General features: G+C 61.4%; 1 protein-coding gene across 1 annotated transcript; it reads right to left on the reverse strand.

Annotated features, from left to right (window-relative positions):
* Positions 1-6,330: 6,330 nt before the first annotated feature.
* Positions 6,331-19,920, reverse strand: LOC108635517 (sterol regulatory element-binding protein 1-like; the record flags this gene model as incomplete). The annotated part of the gene is given in 18 exon segments (XM_018045628.1): positions 6,331-6,351; positions 6,584-6,692; positions 7,193-7,360; positions 7,499-7,601; positions 7,603-7,667; positions 7,746-7,944; positions 7,946-8,008; positions 8,253-8,330; positions 8,332-8,432; positions 8,545-8,746; positions 8,974-9,194; positions 9,366-9,480; positions 10,102-10,320; positions 10,420-10,557; positions 10,642-10,829; positions 11,190-11,358; positions 11,360-11,622; positions 19,681-19,920. Coding segments are annotated over 18 exon segments (2,513 nt in total), but the record flags the coding sequence as incomplete, so codon positions are not given.
* Positions 19,921-22,703: the final 2,783 nt, after the last annotated feature.

Raw genomic sequence — 22,703 nt, forward strand, 5'->3', positions numbered from 1 at the left:
CGGCCAATATACGAGGGCATGAGCTGGCGTCCGGCGGGCTTGGTATTAATAAGGGGTCGCAAAGAGTCGGACACGACAGTACTAAAGAAGGTGCGTGATCTTCATTGACGCGACGAATTTTCTTTGAAATGCCAAACATGAGGTGAGCTGACCCCCCAGCGAGCCCACCCTTGGAGGGGTCCAGGCTGGATGAGCATACCTGCGCAGGCCCATGGGCCCCAGGCAGACTAGCGGACCACACATCGGACAGAGCAGCGACCCTTTCGCGCAGAGACCCGCAGAGCGATTACTTATCATACTAGAGCTCGCGCGGGGGGGGCTAGCCGGGGCGAAGCCGCGTGAGGCAGCTCAGCCGACAGCATAGTGGTCTGGGGTTCTTTCTGTCTACTCCAACCGTCCCCTCTCCCTCCCCTTGCGAGCTCTCACGGTAAAGAGATCAGGTGGCTGGGGTTGACCCTCGGCTACGTGCACTCCCTGCTCCAACACCGCCACAAACCCTCCCACCCAGAATACCACTCCGACGATAGAGAACGGCATTGGTTGCCTGATGATCTTCTTTCCGCCTAGAGCCTGCGTCCTACCCTTCGTAATCCACTCCGGCCGGCCCCTACCCCTTTCAGGAGCCCGCAGAGCAGCCCCGCCCCGCTTCTCATCTCACGGCCGTCGAGCATGTGACGCCGCAAGGCGCCTACAGGTGCTTCCAAGTATTGCGCTGCTTCCGGCGTTGCGTACTGAGCTGGTCCTGACCCGGACACCTCGTTCTTATGACATCCTTCCTTCTCCTCCATCCGCTCTCTTGAACTCGGCTAGCGCCCTCGCGCGAGCTAGCCTCGGCCTCCCCGGTTCGCGAAGAAATGCTCCGGCTCCGCTCTCTAGCTCCTCGCACCGGACGGTCACAACGAGGGCTCCTCTGCCTCTACCTCACCCCCCATTCCTCCTGATTAAACACTCCTCACTTTAACGAAAGCTCCCTATGTCACCTCTTTCTGCACCCCCATCACCATGTTCACGCCCCCTACGCCAAGTGCTTGGAGGAGGGGTTCGCCGCGAGTAGCGGTACCAGGAACGCCTGGAGACACAAACAGACTACTTGAATTCCGATGGCGAGCATTAGGTAGGAGTGCGATTGTAGCCTGCGCGACACTGTCTGCCCACTCAAATATCAATCCTGAAGTATGCTACAGCCGTATGTACTTGCTCATGTATCTTACTGTGATATAGTTGTTCCCCGCTGGTCGGTGGTGGTCGCGCTAGTGCGCACTACTCCTGGGCCCGGTGGTAGGAACATACCTTGCTCGCGCGAGCATTGAGCGAGATCGAACTTCCTATAAAAAACGCAGAGATTGGTGCTTGGAGCGCATGGTGACTGCACTAAGTAAACCCATGCGCCAGGTCACGGTTCAGTCCACATTTAAGAACCCTGGTAGGTCTGGGGGCCAAGTCTGGGGCCTGTGTGCTCGAGAGAATAATTCGACCATATAGCAATAGGTGCGATCGGGCAGGACTTAGACCGAGTTGGCTCCGTTCTCGATCAGCCATTCCAGCCTTCTCACTCTCTACCTTGGCCAAGCATGGGCCAGTCTATAATGAATACTGTATATCCTCCGTTTCCGACGAAAGCCCCGCCCGACTGACAGCCATTCGCTCTACCCTTCTTACTGACCCACCGTCTCCAGACGCGGCGTACGTTCGAGCTGCACACCCTGTCGCTCTCCCACTCCCCTTTTTAGAATCCCCGGGAGCGGAGAAGCGTCTAGACCAATCCATGGTACCATGTTGTGCCCCTCTAATAAGATGTCACTAGAGATGTATATATGTGGGGGGGGAAAAAAAACAAAGCCCAAACTGCAGAATAACCCACACATGAGCTAAAGCTTCTCAGATGAATAGTCATCACCCTCAATCTCGATATGACAGAAGTTACAGTGCGCCCATCCACCCTATCTCCAGCAGACGGGGCTTCTGCGGAGCTGTCTGGCTACCAGCTAGCTGCCCCTCCTTCCCATGCCCGCCCCACCCGTACTTCCTGACCCTAGCCCCTGGCGCATTTTAGTGCCCCCAGTTGTCCCGCCCTGCTATCGTCCGTGTCTCAGCTTCGCTCACGCTTTAGTTCGAGCCTGGACTCGAGGCCCAACGAGCCTCGAGAGCCGCCAATTGAGCAATCTACCTAGTCAATAATGACTACAGTTAGCAGGATAGTGACGGGATAGAATGTAGTGTCCAAGACCATGCGTTTAATGACTGACAATATGTGTTTCCACTGGCGCCCTTAGGCAGATCTCTAGTTATTATTCAGCCATTGACATTTCATAAGCCTTCAGTCTTCACCCAGTCTACAAGTAAGAAGGGTACTTGCCAACGAAGATAAATGTTTCTGGGAAGTGCTATGTGGGTCTTATTAGTATAATAAGGACTGGTACCACCATCGAACGATGTGGTGAAGCGGAGGCGTTGTCTGAGAGCCAGATGATAATTTTCCTTTTAGAGCTCATTAAAACCCAATCAGCTCCAGCTAGCTGAGCAGAATAGCCGAAAAAAAAAAGATCGAATAAGGGTCAAAGAATTGGTATTTGGAGATGTCTGCACTGCGCCTGGGATTATGACAGCCATTTTCGCGGAGGACGCGGTCTTTAGGGAGAGCGCTCTGGGCTAGAGAATCACGAGCGTTAGGGAGCAGAGACTGATAGCCACTGACCGACGTTTGCTGTGGCGGGTCGAGATGAGTGGGCCGGGGTCAGTGAAGCAGCCAGCCGAAAACACCCCTCAGCACCACCAAGGAAGCCCTAGGTATCTAATCTCACTCCTCAGCTCACTGCATACACTAATCTATCAGGCGATGTATACTCCGGCCCTGAAAGAGCAGAAGTCTGGGCGAGGAAAGCGAAGAAGAGAGAAAAGATGAGACTCGACATACGCGCCCAATAGAAGCGGTAAGCTCGCAGAATCGAGGATTGACCGCGGCAGGGCTCCAAGGTCAGCGCGCAGAGGAATACACGAAGGATACTCCAAAACACAGGGGAGCTCGGCCGAGTGGCGAACGGCGAACGACCCAGGTATGCCTAGGGGTACTAAGGGATCGATGACACGTCCAAAAGAATTCCCCTGCTGGTTGCCTCTGCCCACCAAAGGAGCAAACCCGTATCTACATATAATCCAACCTCCAAAAATAATTTTCTTTGTAGTCTCTGTACCCGCCTCTCACCTATTGAACTATAGCCAGTCCAAAGCAAGCAACATCGCTCTGAAGATTGGAATCCATGCGCATGTGCCTCGTGCATCCGAAGTCACTCATGACAGGTTCTCCATAGATGGGAGGCCCATTGCGAGGCCATCGGGGAGTCCCCTCGACTCGGTGAAATGCACCCTCTCTTCTTCTGCCTCTGTGAGGTAGCGGTCACATGGTATCGAGACATGGAAGGACCATGAAACCAGGTGCGGGTCGTCATCCGGCGGCAGCACGTGACGACTTCCAGCGGCGCCAGGACCGGATCTTCCAAGGCCGGCACATCAGAGAGCCAGCACATCAGATCCTGCCACGACGCGCGAGTGCGGGAGCGGGCGGGGAGGCCGTAGTCAACAGAGCAGACCGAATATCCGAGGGTACCCAGCGCCCCGCCAGCTGGGCCGTGCCACTCAGATAGGGCTCCGGCGTGGTACCCGGATCTCCGGCGCGCTGCTCTCGGAGGGCGGTCCGGACGACTCACCGCCATGGTGGCACCCCGGCGCCCAGGGACGCCCCATATAAGCTGGGAGGAACTAGACAGTGGTCGCGCCCACTAAGCAGCGCGACCCTCGTATGCTTATCTGCCTGCCGATGATCCGCATACGCCGCTTTGAGCCCGGCCGGGTCCCCAAGTCTTCTCACGCGTGCGGCCCTCCCCAACCCCCCAGCGGCCCGCCTCCGCGCAGTCCCCCCGCACCATCCCACCGCGGCTGCCGGGCCAGCCGACAGGAGCCGCGAGCGCGGACAGCACGTAGCCGAGGAGCGCACCAGCACCCCGCCTCGGGCTGGCATATCGCCAATCCTCGTGGCCGCACAGGAGACTCCCCAAATTGTGCCCGCGTCTCAGCTGATCGTTCCGAGCCGGCAGCAGCCGCCTTGGACGCCAGTTGGCGCATCGCGCACCAGACGGCGGACGCTTCAGGGACGCGACGGGGGAGCAGAGGCGGTTAGTTTCTGGAGGCTGGGGCTCGGCCCCGGCGTCCCCTTTAGATTAGTCTAGGATGCCTTTTGTTCGTCCCCATCACGGTCCATTCCCTGCCTAGACGAACTTCTCTCGCTCATCTGCCGGCCTGCAAGGGCCTCGCCAATGTGCAAGTGGCTCCTCACTCTCCTGCTCTGTCCGGACACCGTCGGAGCCAGGAGAGTGAAAGACACATCAAAGGAGCAGTCGTCTCCCCATTTGGCCCCCGACGAGGTCGTCAGATAAGCGCCTGTCCGTTCCAGTCGCAGGGGCGCACCTTATTGACGCGAGGCTCTCGCTCTGCGCATGACCGTACGAGTCCTTCTGCACGCCGTTCACTTGGCCGCGCTCGCACTCTACTCTCCCATGGCGCCATCAAGCAGGCTTACCTCCACATCCGTTTGATTGCGGGGCCCGACTCATATCCCGGCAACAGATTCCAGCAGTGGTGTGTCTCAGGCCCCGGCGAGCCCTGCCTCTCAGTCCGGAGAGTCAGGTGGCTTCATGTAGAAGAGAGACCGGAGCAGCAGCGCGGACCGCCGCACCGTACGTACCCCAAACTCTCCCTTCCTAGACACGCTCATGCGCTTTGTCTCGCCGATAGGACGTACGTTGCGCCCGTGGGCATCACCTCTTTCAATGGCCGTGTCGCGACACTTGTCATGCTGCCAGACGTCCAGGCCACTAGAAGTACTCCTATCTGGAAACGACGGACAGCTACGACGGGCAGAGGCCTGGGCCCACCCATCTCCCAGGGCTGCGCAGGACTGTGGTGCTCCGGCAGCTTCATGCATGTATGCGAGAGATAGATGCGCGCCACAGAACCGAGTATAACAGCGCAAAAGGCAGAAGTGCTTACCAGGAGCACGCCTGGCCGGGGCCAGTGGGTATCCATGGCACCAGGCGCGGAGGCAGCAGGGCCAGGGCTCTCACCCTCAGTGATGGCTGTGGGAGGAAGGCTGGGGCCACCCACATGCGGCTTGCCATCCGAGCTCCTGGCCCAGCACTGCTCGGACAGGCAGTCTGACCCAGTGCTTCACGACTGCAATGCACATGCCATGGCACGCGGCGGGGACGCAGACGAACTGAAACCGCCCTCACTCCCTGCAGAGCCAATCTGCCCCACCCCAGAAGATCATGACGAGCCCCATAACACCATAGGAGGGCGCTGCCATGTGTACCACGCCTCACCCTCCTCCCCTACGTGCCTCGGGGGTGAGCACACAATGAGGTCAGGGCGAGCGCGACCTCATCAGGTCCCGCCCTGGAAGCCGCTCATCCCAGCTTCACACGCTACAGCGCAGGAGACTGCCATGACCAGCGGACGGCTTCTGCCCAAGAAGGGAGCGGCTGTCACCTGCCCGTCTGGCCCAGTTGCTGTTTCGGCGGACCGCTGCAGTCTCTTCGTGCAAGACGCACACACAACAGGGGCGCCTCCATAGCCCCGCGCGTGCAAAGTTTCATTAGGCCCTGAGATGGGCAGGCCCCGGCCCCAGCCCTTACCCTTGTCAATGGAGCTTGTAGCTGGTGTGGATGGCAGGCTGTCTAAGAGTCCCAGCTGGCATTCTCACCACAATACCCCAGGCTGGATGGGCAGAATCAGCTTCCCCGCACGCGGCCTAGGATGTCCCGGGCAGTTTGACAGGAGTGCGAGCCGCCCTGGGCAGGGGTTTCCTGTTGGGGCGAGCAGGTAGAGGTGTCATGGTTGGACCTCCCTCTGCTGGTTGGCTTCATGGGACGAGATGGCGGCCCCAAGGACATAGAAACAAAGCGGGGGCAGGGTTAGGGGTGGGGCACTGACATCGCACGCCCTGGTGCTTCATTCGGATCCTTGCGGGCACAGGGCAGGGTGCTCCACCAGTGGGTACAGCCTCTCAGCTGCCTCCTCATTCCCGCCGAAGCCAGTGGGTCACCACAGCTGTCAGAGAGGCCACCACTTGGCCACCGGTCTGTGCCCTGCAAAGGGGGCACAGGAGGCGACACTCAGCCACACTGCCCCCCAAGGCTGAGCTGCTTGGCACATGGGTCTGAGGGCGTCACAGGGTGGGGGGCTCACCGGGGGTGGCAGCCATGCTGGAGCTGATGGAGAAGCTGCAAGGCAGGAGCTCCAGCCATATCCGAACAGCTGTTCAGCAGCTGCAGGTACCCGAGGGCATCTGAGAACTCCCTGTGGCAGGAGAGGACAGGCGGCTCAACATGGCTGGCAGAGGTCCTCACCTCCGCACACAGCACAGCCTGGCCTCCTGGCTCCTCTAAGAGCCTCCGTCCCCTCGTGCCGGGCTGGTGGGAATCTGAGGCCCAGAGAGGAACCGAAATGCACCTAAGGCCACAGTGGCCTGGCTCTGGCCATCCACTGGGCAGGGGGCTCTGGGTCTGCTGAGGCGCATGGAGACACTCACTTGTCCCCCTCGGCTGATCCAGGGCTGGGGCTGGGCTGGGCCACGCAATTCAGTGCTCGCTCCAACAGATGTTCACGGAACAGTTGAGTCACCTGGGCCAGGGGATCCACTGTAGAGAAGAGTGGGTGAGTGGAGGGGCGAGAATGGGCCCCAACCCCTCCTTTGCATACGCACCTCCCTGCACTAGGGATCTTTTCTGGGCACGGGTGGGCCTGGCTCTGAGACAAGAGAAAAGCTGGTGGATAAACACTCCGCCCACCGATGGGCAGGATAACCCACCTGGGATGCACGCCCTTTCCCACCCTCCTCACTGCATGGTGATGTTGTCTGGCACCTCTCAAATCAGCCCCCTGGCCCCCTGCCCCTATCTTCCTGTTTGCCTCTGAAGAGCCCCAGCTGAGACAGAGCCAGGCTGGCGTCCCCATCTGCACATCCCCATAGCCACACCAGATGGCGGGGCAGCAGGCCAGGGTGGGCAGGGATAGCAGAGAGGCAAGGGACAAGACACTGACCAGGGATAGGCATGATGAATGAGAACGGGGGACGGAGGAGGCGGCCAGCTGTGCGGAAAGGGGTGGGCACAGAGAAGGGCCCAGGGTGAGAAGGCACCTGGGTTCCCAGCCACGCTGTACAAGCTGTCCCTCGGGGCGCTGCACAGGGCCCAGTTGCCATCCACGAAGAAACGGTGGCCCACAGGGTGGCAGAGCCACTGCATGGCAAGGGGCACTGAGCCACTCTGTGCAGGCAGGCCTGGCGGGCACTGCTCAGGAAGAAGCGCTGTTGAGGAGGGAATGGGCCGTCACACTGAACCCTGGCCAAGACCCCAGAGGGGCCCGCAGCCGCCCCCATAACCACGTGCCTTTCTGTGCAGCCCTCACCCACCCACAGAGCCCCCACTGGTCACCATCTACTCACTGTCAGAAAAATGCAAGGCCCGGGGCAGACTGGCCTTGACCCTGAGCGCAGCGGCCACGTAGATCTCAGCCAGTGTGGCCACGGACACAGCATCTCCCGCGCACGTCGGCCAGGTTCAGGGCACTCAGCGCCAGGTTGGCAGCAGCGAGGTGCCCACCTGAGTACTTCCCTGGAAGATAAGAGGGCGTGAGGCCAAGGGTGGTGTGGAGGCAGCAGGACCCCAGGGGCCCAGCCCTCACCCGCATACCCATGGTGTGCAGCTGGTGCAGCTTGTGGTAGACAAGGGCCGCGTCGCGGGCGCTGGTGCGAGCATCTGCCTGTAGGGCCCTGTCCCTCCGTAGGCCCCCTGCCCAGCCGGCCAGCCAGCGGCCCACCCAGAGACGCTGCAGCAGGTGGCGGATGAGGCTCCAAAGCAGGCTGCAGGCCAGGTCCAGGTGGGAGGTGGGGCAGAGGCCGGCCCAAGGCCCGCAGGGCCAGCCACAGCTGCTGGGCAGCCTGGGCAAAGTCCCCCTGGGGGTGAGCGGTTTTTCAGGTAAGAAACATGGGGCTGTGCTACTCCTCCATCTTGGGCCCCCTGTGAGGACCACACCATCCCCAGCAGCACAGGCCGGGCCCCCAGGGGTCCACAGGAGTTGGAGGGGTAGACAGGGGTAGGGAGAACAGGGGAGGTCCACGGTATGCCCAGCACCTTCCCAGGCACTGCTCAGGGTCCCAGCCTTGCCTGCTCCCATCCCCCCAGGGTCTGGCCACTTACCCTGGCCAGATCCAGGTCGGCCTGCTTGCGATGCCTCCAGAAGTGCACGGCAGGGCGCGAGTGGGGCCGAGTGACTGGGTTCTCCATAGACAAAGAGAAGCGCCAAGGAGAAGAGCACCAGCAGCCCATTCATCAGCCAGACCAGTGGGGGCAGCAGCCACGGGGCCCAGCCAGGGCCATCTGGGGGCAGACAGAAGCTGGGGACACAGAGGCTGGGCACCCAGGAAATCCAGGGCCCCAAGCCCACAGGACGGGATCCACGTACGCGAGAGCCCCCCTCCTACCACCCTACCTCTGCCCTCAGCACCCAGCATGCTGCGCCCAGGACGGTGGTTGATGCTGGTGGTGTCGGAGGGGCCAGCAGGACCCCGGCTACCCAGCAGGGAGGCCAAGGGGTTGCAGGAGAGACAGAGGAAGACGAGCGCGCACAGGGCCAGGCGAGAGCGGTCCAGCATGCCCTGGCTGTGGGGGGCGGGCAGCAGCTCTGGATTCACCTGGGGTGGGGCGGGCAGGGCGGTGAGAACAGGGTGGCGTGACCCAGAGAGCACAGCTCCGGGAAGGAGGGGTCAGCTCTGCCCCCTGCCTTACTGTGGGAACCCCTCAGCCTTGTCTTTCTTCTGTCTATGAAAGGGGAGGTGGGATATGTGAGGGGCCTGATCCAGTCCTGGGGCTCGGAGGAAGTTGCTAGATGACAAGAAGGGGACAACACTGCAGGCCCCACCTGGCCATCCTCAAAGACCGGGCTGTCAGGCTCCGAGTCACTGCCACTTCCACCGCTGCTACTGCCCCTGCTGCCAAGGGACAAGGGGCTGCTCTGGGAGGGCGAGCCGGCGTCTGAGGGGGGCGGGCTCAGGGTGTCCACCACCTCGGGCTTCATGCCCTCCATGGGCACATCTGTGCTACCTCCACTGCCGCAGGCAGACACCAGGTCCTTCAGTGATTCTGTAGGCCAGAGAGGAGCAGACTGGAGTGAGCTCCACACCCCACTTCACCCCAAATTGGAGCTCAGGACCTGGGGGAGCTGCAAGCCAGGGAGGGCCAAAGAGAGGGTGAAGGGCCTTTGCAGGGCAAGAACTTCCAGGGACACCAGGCGTGGAGGGGGCCAGCACTCACTGCTTTTATGGACAGCAGTGCGCAGACTCAGGTTCTCCTGCTTGAGCTTCTGGTTGCTGTGCTGAAGGAAGCGGATGTAGTCGATGGCTTTGCGCAAGACAGCAGATTTATTCAACTGCAGGGGTTGGGTAGGGGGGAGATGGCACAAGTGGTCAGGCCAGAGAGCTGGGCACTGAAGTAAGAGGGCAGAGGTGCTTTGCAACACAATCGCCTCAGGAGATTTGCATCTGCTATTCCTACTCCCTGGAACATTCCTCCCCTAGAACCTGCTGCCCGGTTAAGTAAGATACAGACAACAGCACCTGGCTGGCTGCTGTCAACATCACTCCACCTTATGCCTCACCCTCTCACCTCCTCCAGGCCTCTGTTCACACATCACATCACCTTTGTGAGGCCTTCCCTGACCACCCAACTCAGGTTTGCAACTTCCCCCATCTCACTTCTCTCCAGCACAGCACTTATGCCACCTGGCGTACCCCAACCCAGGTCTGTTGGTGCCCCCGCACCATGCTAGAATGTCAGCTACTCAACAGCAGGATCTCTGTCTGTCCTCTGCTGAATCCCCAGCACCTGGAAGAGCCTGTGCCACCTGGGGCTTCCCTGAAGCTCAGCTGAACAGAGTTGCCAGGCCCGAGGAGGCTGGGGCCCCAGGACTGTCTGCCCAGCCCCATCCTCCTCCTCCTCCTCCCAGGTGCCTCCTTCCCCAGAGCTGCCCTATTAGGGCCTCAGCCCACACCTTGGCCTCAGTGCCCACCACCAGGTCCTTGAGCTCAACGATCTTGTCATTGATGGAAGATCGGTAGCGTTTCTCGATGGCGTTGTGGGCCGTACGCTTCTCGCCGCGGCTCTGCGCCGAGCCTGGAGCCTTGCCACCGGCAAGTCGGTTGATGGGCAGCTTGTCAGTGTCCACTACCAGTGGCACAGTGGCCAGGATGGCCCCGCCACTCACCAGGGTCTGCAGGGCCAGGCAGAGTTAGCAAGTGGACATGTGAGCAAACCTTGTCCCGCCCCACCCCACCCAAGCCACCACCCCCACCCCGCCCAAGCCCCCTACCTGCAAGGGCGCTGCCTGCACAGCAGTGCCAGGGCCCAGGGAGCGGATGCCCGCCGCTTTCAAGGGGGCTCCCACATCTGTTTTCATGGTCGTCAGGAGCAACGAGTCTGCCTTGATGAAGTGGGGCTGCAGCAGGACCTAAGGACAGGAGGGGCCTCAGCCATGGGCTATGGGTCTGGGCCCAGGGCCGCCACCTCCCTGATGCCAGCCAGACCGCCTCACCGGGACCTGCTGTATCTGGGAGGTCACAGCAGTTGCTCCAGGGGCCACCGTGGGGGTGGCTATGGCTGTCAACAGCTGCTGGGGGGCCGCACTCTGAACCTGGCTGTGCAAGGAGACAGGCGGGACCCCTGGCAGGGAAGCCAGTGGTGGGCCAGCCAGTGACTGCGAGCTGCTCCCCGGAGGGGTCCCTGCAGAGATGAAGGCTGGGGCTGAGGACAAAGGCTGTTGCAACCCACTTCCAACCTGTCCCCCAGGTCCTCATCACCATGTGACCCGGGATGAGTCACTACCCCTGTGGCCGCGGGTTCCTATCCGGATGGCTCTGCCCTGGGCTCTGATGCAAGTATGCCAGCCTCCTAGCCAAGAATCACTCTGTGGAAGGGTAGCTGGTGTGGACCCCGGCAGTAAGGGAAGTGCTTCGTCCGCAGGAGCCCGAGAACTGCTGGTGAGGCAGGCGCCTCCATCCACAGAGCAGGGGCCAGACGGCTAAAGCCTGCAAACTCCTCTACCAAGAGCACCTGACCCCCACCTCCACACTCCCTCCTTACCTGTGGAGAAGCCTCCCGGAGGGCTGGGGTAGCCTACAATGGGGGCAGAGCTGAACTGCGGTGGGGTGGTGGCCGCAACACTCTGCGGCAGGACAGCTCCGGGCAGGGGCTGGGGTGGGGTGGGCTGGAGGATAGTCAGGGGCGCTGGCTCCTCCTTGATCCCAGGCCCCAGGGGAGAAGGCAGGCACAGATGGATACATCTTCAGGGGGGTGGGTGCAGGCTGGGGAGGGGACAAGGGTGGGGGTGTCGCCTTGGTCGCCCCCAGGAAGCCTTCAAGTGAGGAGCTCATCGTGGAAGGAGGTGGGGACAGGCTGCCTGGGGAGCTGACATCGGGACTGGCAGGGTCTGTGGTCCCTGCTCCACCCCCAGCGTAGGGCGGGTCAAACAGGCCCGGGAAGTCGCTGTCTTGGTTGTTGATGAGCTGAAGCATGTCTGCAGGGAGGAGGAAAAGCTGTGAGCAGCCGTGGAGCAGGTGTCAGATGTCGTGTGTCTTCACACCCCACCCCGCCCCCGACAGTGTACACGTGGGAGCAACACCACAGAAACAAAAAAGCCACCCCCAGGAGCCCACGCTCACAGACACCTGGGACATCTGGAGCTTTGCCCAGTGCATCAAACAGCCTTGCGACACTGGACAATGCCAGCGGCCCCCAAAGCAGAGGTCCACGACCGCTCAATTCAGAGCTGCTTTTGCCAACCCATTTCTCTGTGCAATAAACCGAGACTTGGGGCAGAGTCAACCGCTGGCCATATGTGTGTCAACCAGTGTGTCTGAATGTTCTGGGCACAAGCCCAGGCCCTGTTTGCAGCCAAGCAGCTCGGGGCCGGCCATTCAGGCTTCCGTCTCCCCTCAGTGAAAGCCAACACCGTCTGTCCTGACTCTCCTCCTCATACAGACTGGACACATGGCCCACAGCAGCCCAAACTGGCCACAAGCCCTCTCCCCCAGCTGGCAACCAGCAGCCTGGCTGGGTCAGTCCAGGGCCCTCTAACCCACTGAAGGAGTCATCCACTGGGTCAAAGTGCTCTGCAGGACCCATGAGCAAACCCTGGGAGCCCCAGGAGTCCCCCAGACCCCCAGCCTGGGCTTCTGGCGCCTCTCACCCGGCCTTAGTCTCCCCATCTGTACAGGACAGACAAAACACTTTGTGACAGGACAGCTGCACGGAGTGGGGCCTCAAGGTCACCTGAGTCCCTCCGACTGACAGGTGCCAGGCAGGAAAGTGACTGCAGGGGACGTCCTAGGCTGCCAGGAGAGCACAACAAAGGATGGGGTGGGGGTGGGGATGGGTGCCAGGCTCAGCCCTCCTGTCCTCAAACACAAATATTTGGCAGGCCCTCCAGGTCTGCACAGGTCATATGGCATAGAGTGCTTTCTCCCGTAGGACCCCCTACCCCTTTGACAGTTGGAGAAACTGAGGCTGAGAGAGGAAACTGGCTGAACCCAGGGCTCCCACTGTCAAGCCCAAGATGCCCCCCAAAAGGGAGCCCCAGCAGACAGAAGGAAAAGCGGTCCTCCTCCCTGTGGAGCAGATGTGGGAAAGCTATCCCCTTACTCCGGACGTTGGGGTGGGGAGCCTACACCTCTTAGAGCAGGGAGTGCGCACAAACCTCCCCTCAGGGCACCGAGGATGGAACCCCGCTGAGGAAATGAAAGCTCTATAATAAAGAGGTGGAGGCCTCCAAAAAATACCTTCGAACGTGCAGTCCATGGTTCCGCGGCCCCGGCCCGTCGCCACTCGGGGCGTCCAGGCGGCTGGCCTGCCGGTCTCCGAGCACAGAATTCACCTGCAGGGCCGGCGCACTTTAAAGCCGCTGAGCGATAGAGCTACCGCCGGCCCCGCCCCCGCTGCCGGCCCCGCCCCCGCCCCGCCCCGCTGGCCAGCCCCGCCCCGCGTAGCGGCGGGCCGGGCATGGGGTGAGCGCGCGCGGCCAATCAGCGGCCGCGCCACCGCCTCCTGGGGCCCCGCCCCGGCCCCGCCCCACCCCCACGGCACGCGGCTAGGGTTGCGCTCCGCCGCGCCGCAAGGGGGCCGGGGTTACTAGCGGACGCTGGCCCTTAACTCACTAGGCGCCGACGTCTGCAGGGGTTACTGGCGGTCAAGTCAGAGAAGAGCGGTGGAACGAGGGGCTAGGGGTGCCCCAGCTCCGCAGCTAAGTCTCCGGCTCTCTTGACACCCTGAGCCGGTCTCGACCACGCTCAGCCTCAGTTCGCTCTTGGAAAATGGGCCGAGCACGATTCAGGCTCCGACGGGGACAAGTAAAGGTGTTACTGAGTGCAGTGCTCAAGTGAGACCAAGGGCCATCTGGCAGTGGGTGTGGGGACCTCCCCTTCCTGGGCCGCCCCAGCATGGGCCACACCCCACCGCACGGACCCCTGGCAACAGTCACTTCCCAGGGAAACTGAGGAAGGGAACTCATACCCTGAAGTGATGGCCAGTAACAGCTGAGCCCGAGCTGAAGCCCCACACAGACATCTCTTTGAAGAGGGGCCTGGATCTGGGACGGGGTCAGTGACACCCCCACCCCCAGCAGTCTCAGGATGAACCTGACTCACTTATTCACTGCAGGGTCCGGGGAGGCCAATAGGCAGCCCAGTCCCTGGGACAGAAGGTGAGGAAGTCCTGGGGTGACAGGCTCTGAGTGTCTCTGGAGGGGCACCCAGGCCCTCTTCCCTTCTGTGTAAGGTTCGAGTTCTACACAGATGAACAGAGCCTGGCCAGCAGCCCAGGTTGCCAGCTCCAGCTTTTGTGGCCAAGTGGACTCCAGACTCAGGCCAGCCTTCAACTGCGGCCAAGCCCACCCGCAACCCTTTCTTGGTGTCCTGCAGCCTCAGAGGGTGTTGGGGGCAGAGACGCCCTGGCCCCGATGGCTCTCACTTTCCAGGAAGCTCCTCTCCATCACATATCCACCCTTCTTTGTCCGGGTCCTTCCATGGCCTTGCAGCAGGTGCCAAGGGCAACTGAATTCTCCAGCCCCCTCCCTCCTCAGCTGGTGGGTGCTCACACCCGCCCTTATCCCCCAAATCAAGACATTGGTGTTGGCAAGGCTCCTACCTCACTTGAGACTGGGAGACACTGAGGCCTGAATTCCAGGGCTGACCCACACCTGAGCCTCTGCAGGGCCAGGGCCACCCAATGTCAAGCCTACCTGCTCTTGACCATCCCTCTCCCTGTCTCACGCTCTGTCGGCCCCTTTGTTTCCCATTTCACATGTCTTGGCTCTGTCCCATCTAGACCAAGGACGTAGAAGGGAGAGGCCCATGGCCGATAGGGTCAGGAACAGCTGCCAAGAGGAGGGCTGGCCTCAGGGACATGATCTAACGAAGACGCAGCACAATCTGGTGGCGAACTCACGGTCTGACTGGGGCCCCTCTCACTCTCTCCTAAAGCCAGATCTGGGTGCCAGAACTTCCCTCCACCCTTTACTTGCTGTGTAGTCCCGAGCAAGTCACTCTCCTCTGAGCCTTCACCTCTGGCCTTGGAGCAGGGGATTCTAGGAGGCAAGAGAGCACCCCCCAACCCCCACCAGGGTGCACAGTTTAAGGAAGCTCCCTCCAGTCCAGTGGGTCTGAAAGGCTGGACAGGGCTCCCACAGTGGGGACTCTCTGCCGGTGAAGTAAGCACTCATGTGACCTAAGACTCAAGGCCTGCGTGGCTCCTGCACCCACTCTAGGGGAGAGGAGAGGTGTGGGCTCAGCCTCAGAGGGCCCACCTGCCCCTCCCCAAGCCTGGCTTCATCTTTTCCTCTCCTGCCCTGATTCTATCAGGGCCTAACAGGAAACCTGAACCCCTCTCCCCGCTCCCTGGCTCTACCTTCAAATCTCCCTCTGAAGGCAGATGTGGGCCTTTTATTCTAGGACCTGTTTATCCTGTGAGGCCATGACAGATATCCTTGGGGGACCCCCATAGCGCCCACCCACAGGAGCCCAACTCTATCACAGGAGCCTATGACCCACAGGTGCTGACACAAGGCCTTGCACCCCAAACTCTTCTTGCATGCCTCCTGGGACAGGGAGCTCACCACCTCCCTCATATGGCCTGGCCCATGAAGCTCAGATGTTTCTACTGCCCTCTCCTAAATGTCAGGCCAGTGCCAGGTGCTGGGGGTGCAGGAACAGAGCGTGAAGACCTCCCAGTGGAGCTTCTGTTCCAGTGAGGGAGGCCAACTGTCTACTAATCCGTGGAGGAAGGGGGTGCAGGTGATGAGCATCGTGAAGAAACAGAGAGTCAGGGCAGGCCTCTCTGTGGAGGGGGCATCTGAGTAGAGGCGAAAGGAGGGAGTGGGCCAGGAGGAAGGAAGGATGTCACAGGCACTAGGAACAGCAAGTGCAAAGGCTCTGAAGTGGGAGCAAGCTTGGTGCGCTGTCAAGACAAAGAAGAGGCTGGTGAGACTGCAGAAGAGGGCGTCAAGAGGGAAGAGGGTCAAGGAGACAGCCCAAAGCTGGAGTTCCAACCCACGTTTGTCTATCGCCTGAGCTAAGAACACCAATTCTCAGGGACTGGGCAGAAAAGGGATTTGTGAGCAGGTCACAAAGTCTGCAGCAGACAGCACAAAGCAACAGCACCAAGCAACAGCACCGCTCACCTCTGGCTACGTGAGGGAGGGCACAGGGCAGCAGTGGGGAACGGGCTTGCACCCTGCCAGTCAGGCCCGCTGCTCCCACCAGCATCTCCTGGAACCTCCCGAGAAGCACGGTTGGCAGGTTCACATGTCCTCAGCCGATCATGTGTGCAATGGGGGCACAGGGTGCCTTTGTGTGTGTGTGGCTGCCCGGGGACGTGGCGGGTGCCTGTTCTTCCTGGAATGGGATGGCCCCGGGGCCAGAGCCCCAGGGGAACCTGAATATGAGCCCTCTAGCCGGAAGAGGCCACTAAGGCTCAGAGGGAGGCCATGTGCCCCAGTCCTCCAACTGCCAAGAGAAGAACCTAAGACCTACACCCAGGCCTGCCAACCCCCCGAGCCCACAGCCCCCAGCCCCGCCTGCCAGGGGCAGGAGTGAGCCCTGAGGCCAGCCTGGCTCTGTCCCAACTTGTTGCCACCACTCATCCCAAGTCAGGATGTGCGTGCAGAGTGCTACGCAGAGGGGAGGCAGTGTGAAGCTCCAAGGCTCAGCCCTGGCACTGCCCCCTCTGAAGTGTGTATGTTGGTTCAAAGGCAGCACACTGCTTCCAAGCTGCCAGACTGCTCTCTGGAACAATAAACCTCCTTACACTCTCCCTTGCAATATGTCACATTTAATCAGAGCATCACCAGCACTGGGTTTTATCGTTTTTACCTACTTTGGAGTGCTTTCCTTAGTCCTCACAACTGTGTGAATGGAACCTTGAAGGTGCTTTACTTTGCATCTCTGAGGCTGCCCTGAGGTGGTTGTGCAGCAAACCATCAACTATGGCCAGAGACCCAGAAACACATCCTGGGCTTGGGCCCTCCTCTGCCAGCTAGAGATGGATTTACTGCAACATGTTCTGGGCCTGGGAGGCAACCTCCACTAGGCCTGGCCTTCCTGCTGCTCCCCACACCTCAGCTGGGCAGGTGAGGGTAGTGGACATGTCCGCCCCCAGTCTGTATACCAGTGAGGAGATGACCGTGGCATTTCTGAGGCTCTCCCTTCCCCTTTCACAGGTGCAGGTATGCATGCCCAGTAGGTCCCAGGGTCAAAGGGCACATCCATGGGGCCTGTGGCTGGCAAGACACAGGACAGAGGCACTTGCTCTGGCCAGGAGTCATTGCCACCTGGCCTGCCCCTATCAGCTGGGCGAAGTCCAGACCCAGGCCTCTGCCCGGTGGTGACCCCACCTGAGGCTGGGCAGGTCATCTAGAATGTTTGCATCCAGTGAGGTGACCACCAGGCAGAAGGTAGCTCCCAATTGCCAGCCCACCCGCCTCCCTGGACTGCCTGCAGCTCTCCCCATCCCCCTCACAGGTGCGAGGGCTGGAACTCACCAGGGCTCACGGGCAGCCCACCTATGGCCTCACCCCAGCTTTCCAGGGCAGCCACTGCAGCCTGGAGAGAGCGCACGGCCACACCGGGAGGGCCTCTGCTTCCTGCCAACTGGGCAGGAGAGGGATGGAGAGGTGCCGTGTCCAGGGGGAGAGGCCTCTCCCAGGCTCTGCCCTCAGGACCTCTGGATGTGAGGATGAGGCAGGAGGGCCATGTGGGGGCCGAGTGTGTCCAGGGTATGGGGAGGACCTGGAGGGAGGACAGGACTCACCACGGGAGGGCGGGCCCGGCCCACCTGACAGGTCTCAAACACCACGCTGAGACAAGGGACTGTATCTTGGGGTTCTGGGGAGCCATGGTGGTTAGGGAGCTGAGCAGGTATATGCTGTGGCCAGAGCAGGGCTGTAAGCCATCTTGAGCTTGTTTTCTAAGGAAGGCCCATGCTTGGCAGCACCAGGGAGTGAACTGGGCATGAGAGACTGTGGGGAGTGGCCTGGTAGGGGACAGGTTGGCCCCCATGTACCTCTTTTAGCAGGCTGGCCTGGAGCCCAGGAAGCCAGGTCCCTGTTAATTTAGGGACTGGACCGAAGGCAGACACCCGGACTTCAAAGACACAATGAACTGGGAAGCCCAGGCAGAGGTGACTTCCAGCTATGCACCGGAGGCTCAGGCTACTCCTTGACCAGGCCCACCTGACCAGCAGCCTCCTCCAATCGCCTCTTCGTCACTGAGCAACACAGTGCAGTGTATGAACCAGCGGGAGGTAAGGCCCTCCATGGCATCAACACAGTCCCAGCACTCATGCAAGGCGGCTCCCACATACCCTCTCTCACGGCCACAAGGGACCCCAAAACAAAAACAGGAAAAGGAGGCTGGGAGCAGGCGGATCTACCCAGAGTTGTGGTGCAGCGCAGCCAGGGCCTGGCCTGCAGCACAGGACTTGGGGCTCCTAGTGAGGGCGCTGGTCACATGACGGAGTCTGGCTGAGCCACATGCCCAGGCTGGGTGGGGCTCAGGGACATGGGCGGACTCTTTGATGCCAGTCCTCCGTCTCATAAGTCAAAGGCTCTGGGCTAGGATGGGGAGGTGGCCGTGTGACCTATGACCCCGTTTCGACCCACTCCCAAGCCCCCAGCATACCTCCATATAGAGCAGCCTCCTGAGTCCCCTGCTCTACAGCGTCATACACACACACACACACACACACACACACACACACACACACACACACACACACTCACAATAGGAGACCAGCATTTAAGAGTGTGGCCTCTGGAGCTCCCATCCTGGGTTTGAATTCTGGCTCTACCATGCTCTGCTGTGTGACCTGGGACAAGTCACTTAACATCCCACTGCCTCTGGGATCCAGCTCAGCTCTCAGCCCCTAGTCAACGCTGCCTGGCCCTCCTCTCAACTCCCCTCCAGGGGACCTGGCAACTCTTGCGCCCTACAAGCTGGGTTCCCAGCGAGCCAACCAAAGAGTGGTTGGCTCAGATGTGTCCATTTTGCTAACCCTAGGGTGGCCATAGGCTCCATGGATGAGTCCATCCAGGCTGTGGGAGGTTTGGGTCCTGTGCTCAGGGCCTGTTATCCCCATCAACCAAGTGCAAGGTAGCCAACGTGGCTGAAACTGCATAGGAACCTCGGAGGCAACTTGTGGAGGCTGGAATGTGCTCTGTGCACCGTGGGCAACAGCCTCCTGACTGGCCCCGCTGCAGCTTCGCCCCCAACACCCTCTTTGTAGAACAACCAGAGCAGTGTTTCCAGGTGTGTGAGAGAGCCCGCGCTGCTGCTCCCGCCTTTTCCTGCCAAGTCCTCTTCCACCCACCTGCCCAGTCTCACCTATGTCCCTCCAACTCCTCGCCGTGCCCTCTGTGGGGAAGACATCCTTATCGGGACTGAGCTCAGGTCCCACCCCACCGCCCTATCCGAAGCAGTCGCCCTGCCCCAGCCCCACCACAAGGTGTAAATATCTGTTTATGGGTTTCCTTAGGGTGGGTTTGTGCTTCCAAGGAAAGGGGGAGCCCAGGTCTGTGAACCTCTGGTGCCTAGAACCGGGCCTGGCATTCAGTAGACGCTCGATAAACGTGTGCCGAACCGATACCGGGAGCCAGCTAAGAGAATCAGGCCCTGGTCTGTCAGGGTCCGCGGGACCGCGGCGCGCATGCGCAGGAGCGCGAGCGCCGAGCTGAACTCTCGGGACGGAGGGAACGACCGAGAGTAACCTCCCGCTGACGTCAAGGCCGGGGCGGGGCGGGGCCTCGGCGATGCCGGCCGCCCCGCTCTCGCCAATGCCGCCTCGCGACTGAGGACTCGCTGGCCGCGGGGTGCGGGCCGAAGCGCCCAGAGGCGCACGTGCTCAGCGCCGAGCCTCCTACAGGACCGGGTGGGCAAGGGCAGCTCCGCGGGGACAGAATCGCGAGGCCCGCAGCCCTCGGCGCAGAGACGCGGAGAGCTCCGCACAGAGGCGCGGGCCGCGCCCCCGACCCCCTCCGCGCCCCGCGCCCGGTGCCGCCCGCGCGAGGAGCCCAGTGGCCCTGACCCACCTTCTATGTCGGTCAGCAGCGCCGCGTCCAGCTCGCACGGCTCGGCCAGCGCCAGCTCCAAGGCCGCTTCGTTGAAGGGTGGCTCGTCCATGGCGCAGTCACCTCCTCTCGGAGGTCCGCCGGGCCCGCCGCAGCACCTCCGCGCGTTCGCGTCCCGCCCGGAACTCGGTGGTGCCCAGCGCCCGCGAAAAGTTCCTGGGAAACTGGGTTCCCGGCGGCGGTTCTGCAGGGCAGGCGGGGCGGGGCGGAGACTTGCAGGAGCCCCGCCCCTGGGTGGACGGTCCCGCCCAACCTGAGGAGCGTCAGGCGGCTCCGATCTGGCCTGCGCACCCGTCCCCTGGCCGTTCCATCCCCGCGCGGACTGCTGCGGGGCTCCCGCAGGCCCCGGTTTCTCCCGCCCTGAGCAAGGGGCTGAGTGGAAGCCCCGGGTTGGGTTCGTCCCAGATGTCGCTGAACTTGGGGCAGGAAGTGACCCGACAAACCTCATTCCGAGATTTGGGCCTTTAGAAGACAGACTAGTCCAAGACCTGCTGTGTGCCCTCTGGCCAGTTACCTCACCACACTGTTCCTCAGTTTCATCAGCTGTAACGGGGCTTGATGGTGTCTCCGCATAGGCTGACTGGGACGTTAGTAACGGTGGCCGGCTGGGCCTGTGAGATGAGCCTGCCCCTCCTTCTTTAGATCTTTTGAAGAGCCTGGAAGAGGCTAGAATTTCCCACTCTGACTTTCTCTGGTTTCCTCCCAGATCCAGCTGTGGGACTGACAGAAGGGCTGGGGGTTAGTGGGCCCAGTCTGGCTGCTGAAGGTGGGCTGGCCTCTGCACCCAGAGTTTAGGATCTCACCAGCACAAGCTCATTCAGCCACCTGGAACTGTACCAGGACTGGACCCCGTCCCCAGAGCAGCTGGGATGAGGTAGGGGCAGTCTGTGCTTTGGGCCTGGGACCCCTTGCCCTGGATCAGGACAGGCTCGGGCAGGTCAGAGGAGACAGCTAGGCTGGGGAGAGGGCTGGACCAGGACGCTGGGTCCTGTGGGTTGGGGGCAGAGCTAGGTGCCAAGGGAGGGTCCTAATGAGGTGGACTGAGATACTAATATGCAGGTGCTGGAAGTGTGGAAGCAGTGAGCAGAAGCACCCTTGGTAGGGGGCAGCCAAGGAGCCTTATCAGAGGTCTGGACCCCCACCTCCACCCCGACTCCTCAGTGAATCCAGCCATCCTGAGTACTGCTTTGCTCAGATTCCAGATATAGCCTGTCTGACCACACCCTCTGACAGAGTGACATTTATGGCGCACTTTGGAAGGGGGGTGTTGCCCAGGCCAAGAGAGGCCTTGGAGGCCCAAGTCCCTGGGGCTCAGACTGGACACGCAGGGTTCTTTGTTCCCCTCCCGGAAGTGGCTACGGTGGAAAATTACCCAGAACAGAGATGGCCAGGTCCCGGGGGACCTCCAAACCACATCTGTTTCCCAAGTGGTCCTGCCCAGGGACCCTTGGGGCCTGGCCCTCCAGATGAACTTCTGTGGGGGAACAGCCCCCTGCATCCTGATGCACAGGCCCCACCCCCCAAGTAGGAGCCAAGCAGCCAGAGGGGCCTTGGGAATCTGGGGAGTTCCCTGAAATTTCCAACAGCCCTTCCCAGGGAGGGGAGAGGGTGCTGTGTGAAGCCTGAAGACCAGTTTCTTAGAGTCAGGAAACAGGTCTGGGTTTTCACCTGCTTGCTGTGTACTTGGAACATCTTACTTCACCTTTCTGGTGTCCGTAAAATGAGAACACTCCTTCCTGCTGTAACCCTGAAGAGTCTGTTGGAGTCAAGGTCAAGACAGACGTGCCTGCTTGTCTTGTAGCCGCCTATACCGCATATGTAAAGACCAAGCTCAGTCAATATGCACGTGTAACTGCAGCAGTTCAGGAGAGGGGGGTGATGAAGCAGCGCCCAATGGAGACCCGCAGCCAGCTGAAGTGAAGGCTGGCTGAAGCCCCCTGTAGGGCCCAGTCGTGGGAGCGGGGAGGAATCTGCCACCAAAGATCACTGCTTCACTGGGCAGCCTGAGACCAGCTGGGCAGGGCAGGCGTCCAGGGGAGGGTGGGGAAAGCCGGGTGGGGCTGCGGCTCTTCGGAGAACATGGTCCTCTGAGCGCCCCTCCCCTGGCCTTCCCGGGGACTCTGCTGCCGCGCCGCACCCGCCACGGGCGCCAGAGCTGCGCGCCTCGGCGTTAACCCTTTTCCTCCCGGAGGACGGCATCCCATTTCACAGGTGAGCAGAGTGAGGCGGACAGCACGCGCGCCGGGAGCCGCGGAGTGGCCGGCTGGCCGGCCGGGCCCCGCCCCGGCCCGAGGCGCAGCCAATGGGCGCGGGGCCCCGGGTGGGGTGACGTGGCGTCAACGCCCGGCTCCCGGCGGCTGTGTCACGTGCGCCGCCCGACCGACCCGGCGCCCCGCCCGCGCCGCCCCGCCCAGAGCCGGCGTCCGGCCGGTCCCACCTGAGAGGCGGGCCTGGTTTCTGCTCCTTGCCGCTGCGCGGTTGTCTGAGAGGCACAGGGGAATCTTCTGTGGGTTCAGAGCCCTTTGGGGCAGGTGTCCCAGCGCAGGCAGGGCCGAGCCATGTCCTTGATGCCGGAACTCAGGGGCGGGTGGCAGGGCAAGCTCGGGAGCTGCCAGGGCTGCCGGCACTGGGCAGTGCCTCACAGGCTACGCAGACCCCTCCCCACTCTTGGAGCCCCCTGCCCCTGGCCTGCCTGTTCGTGCTTCATTCTGCAGTAGCTGAGCTGGGACCTGCCCAGCTTGTGGCCGAGGCAGCAGAGAGCCTGCAGGAGCACTGAGTTCCTCCCAGCTCCCCGTCTGGTCATAATGGAACCAGATGGCCATTGGCATGGCTGGTTCTGGTCTTCAATGACCCTATGTTCTCATGCCAGTTTGGCTTCTGCTGGGTACTGGACAAGTCATTTGAAGCCCTCTCTGAGCTGCTCTGGGGGTACACCGGCCAGGGAAGAGCCTCAGGAGCTCAGTGAGGGCTGGGGCTTACAGGAA

Source organism: Capra hircus, unplaced genomic scaffold (assembly GCF_001704415.2).
Source record: "Capra hircus breed San Clemente unplaced genomic scaffold, ASM170441v1, whole genome shotgun sequence".
Taxonomy (NCBI): Eukaryota; Metazoa; Chordata; class Mammalia; order Artiodactyla; family Bovidae; genus Capra; species Capra hircus.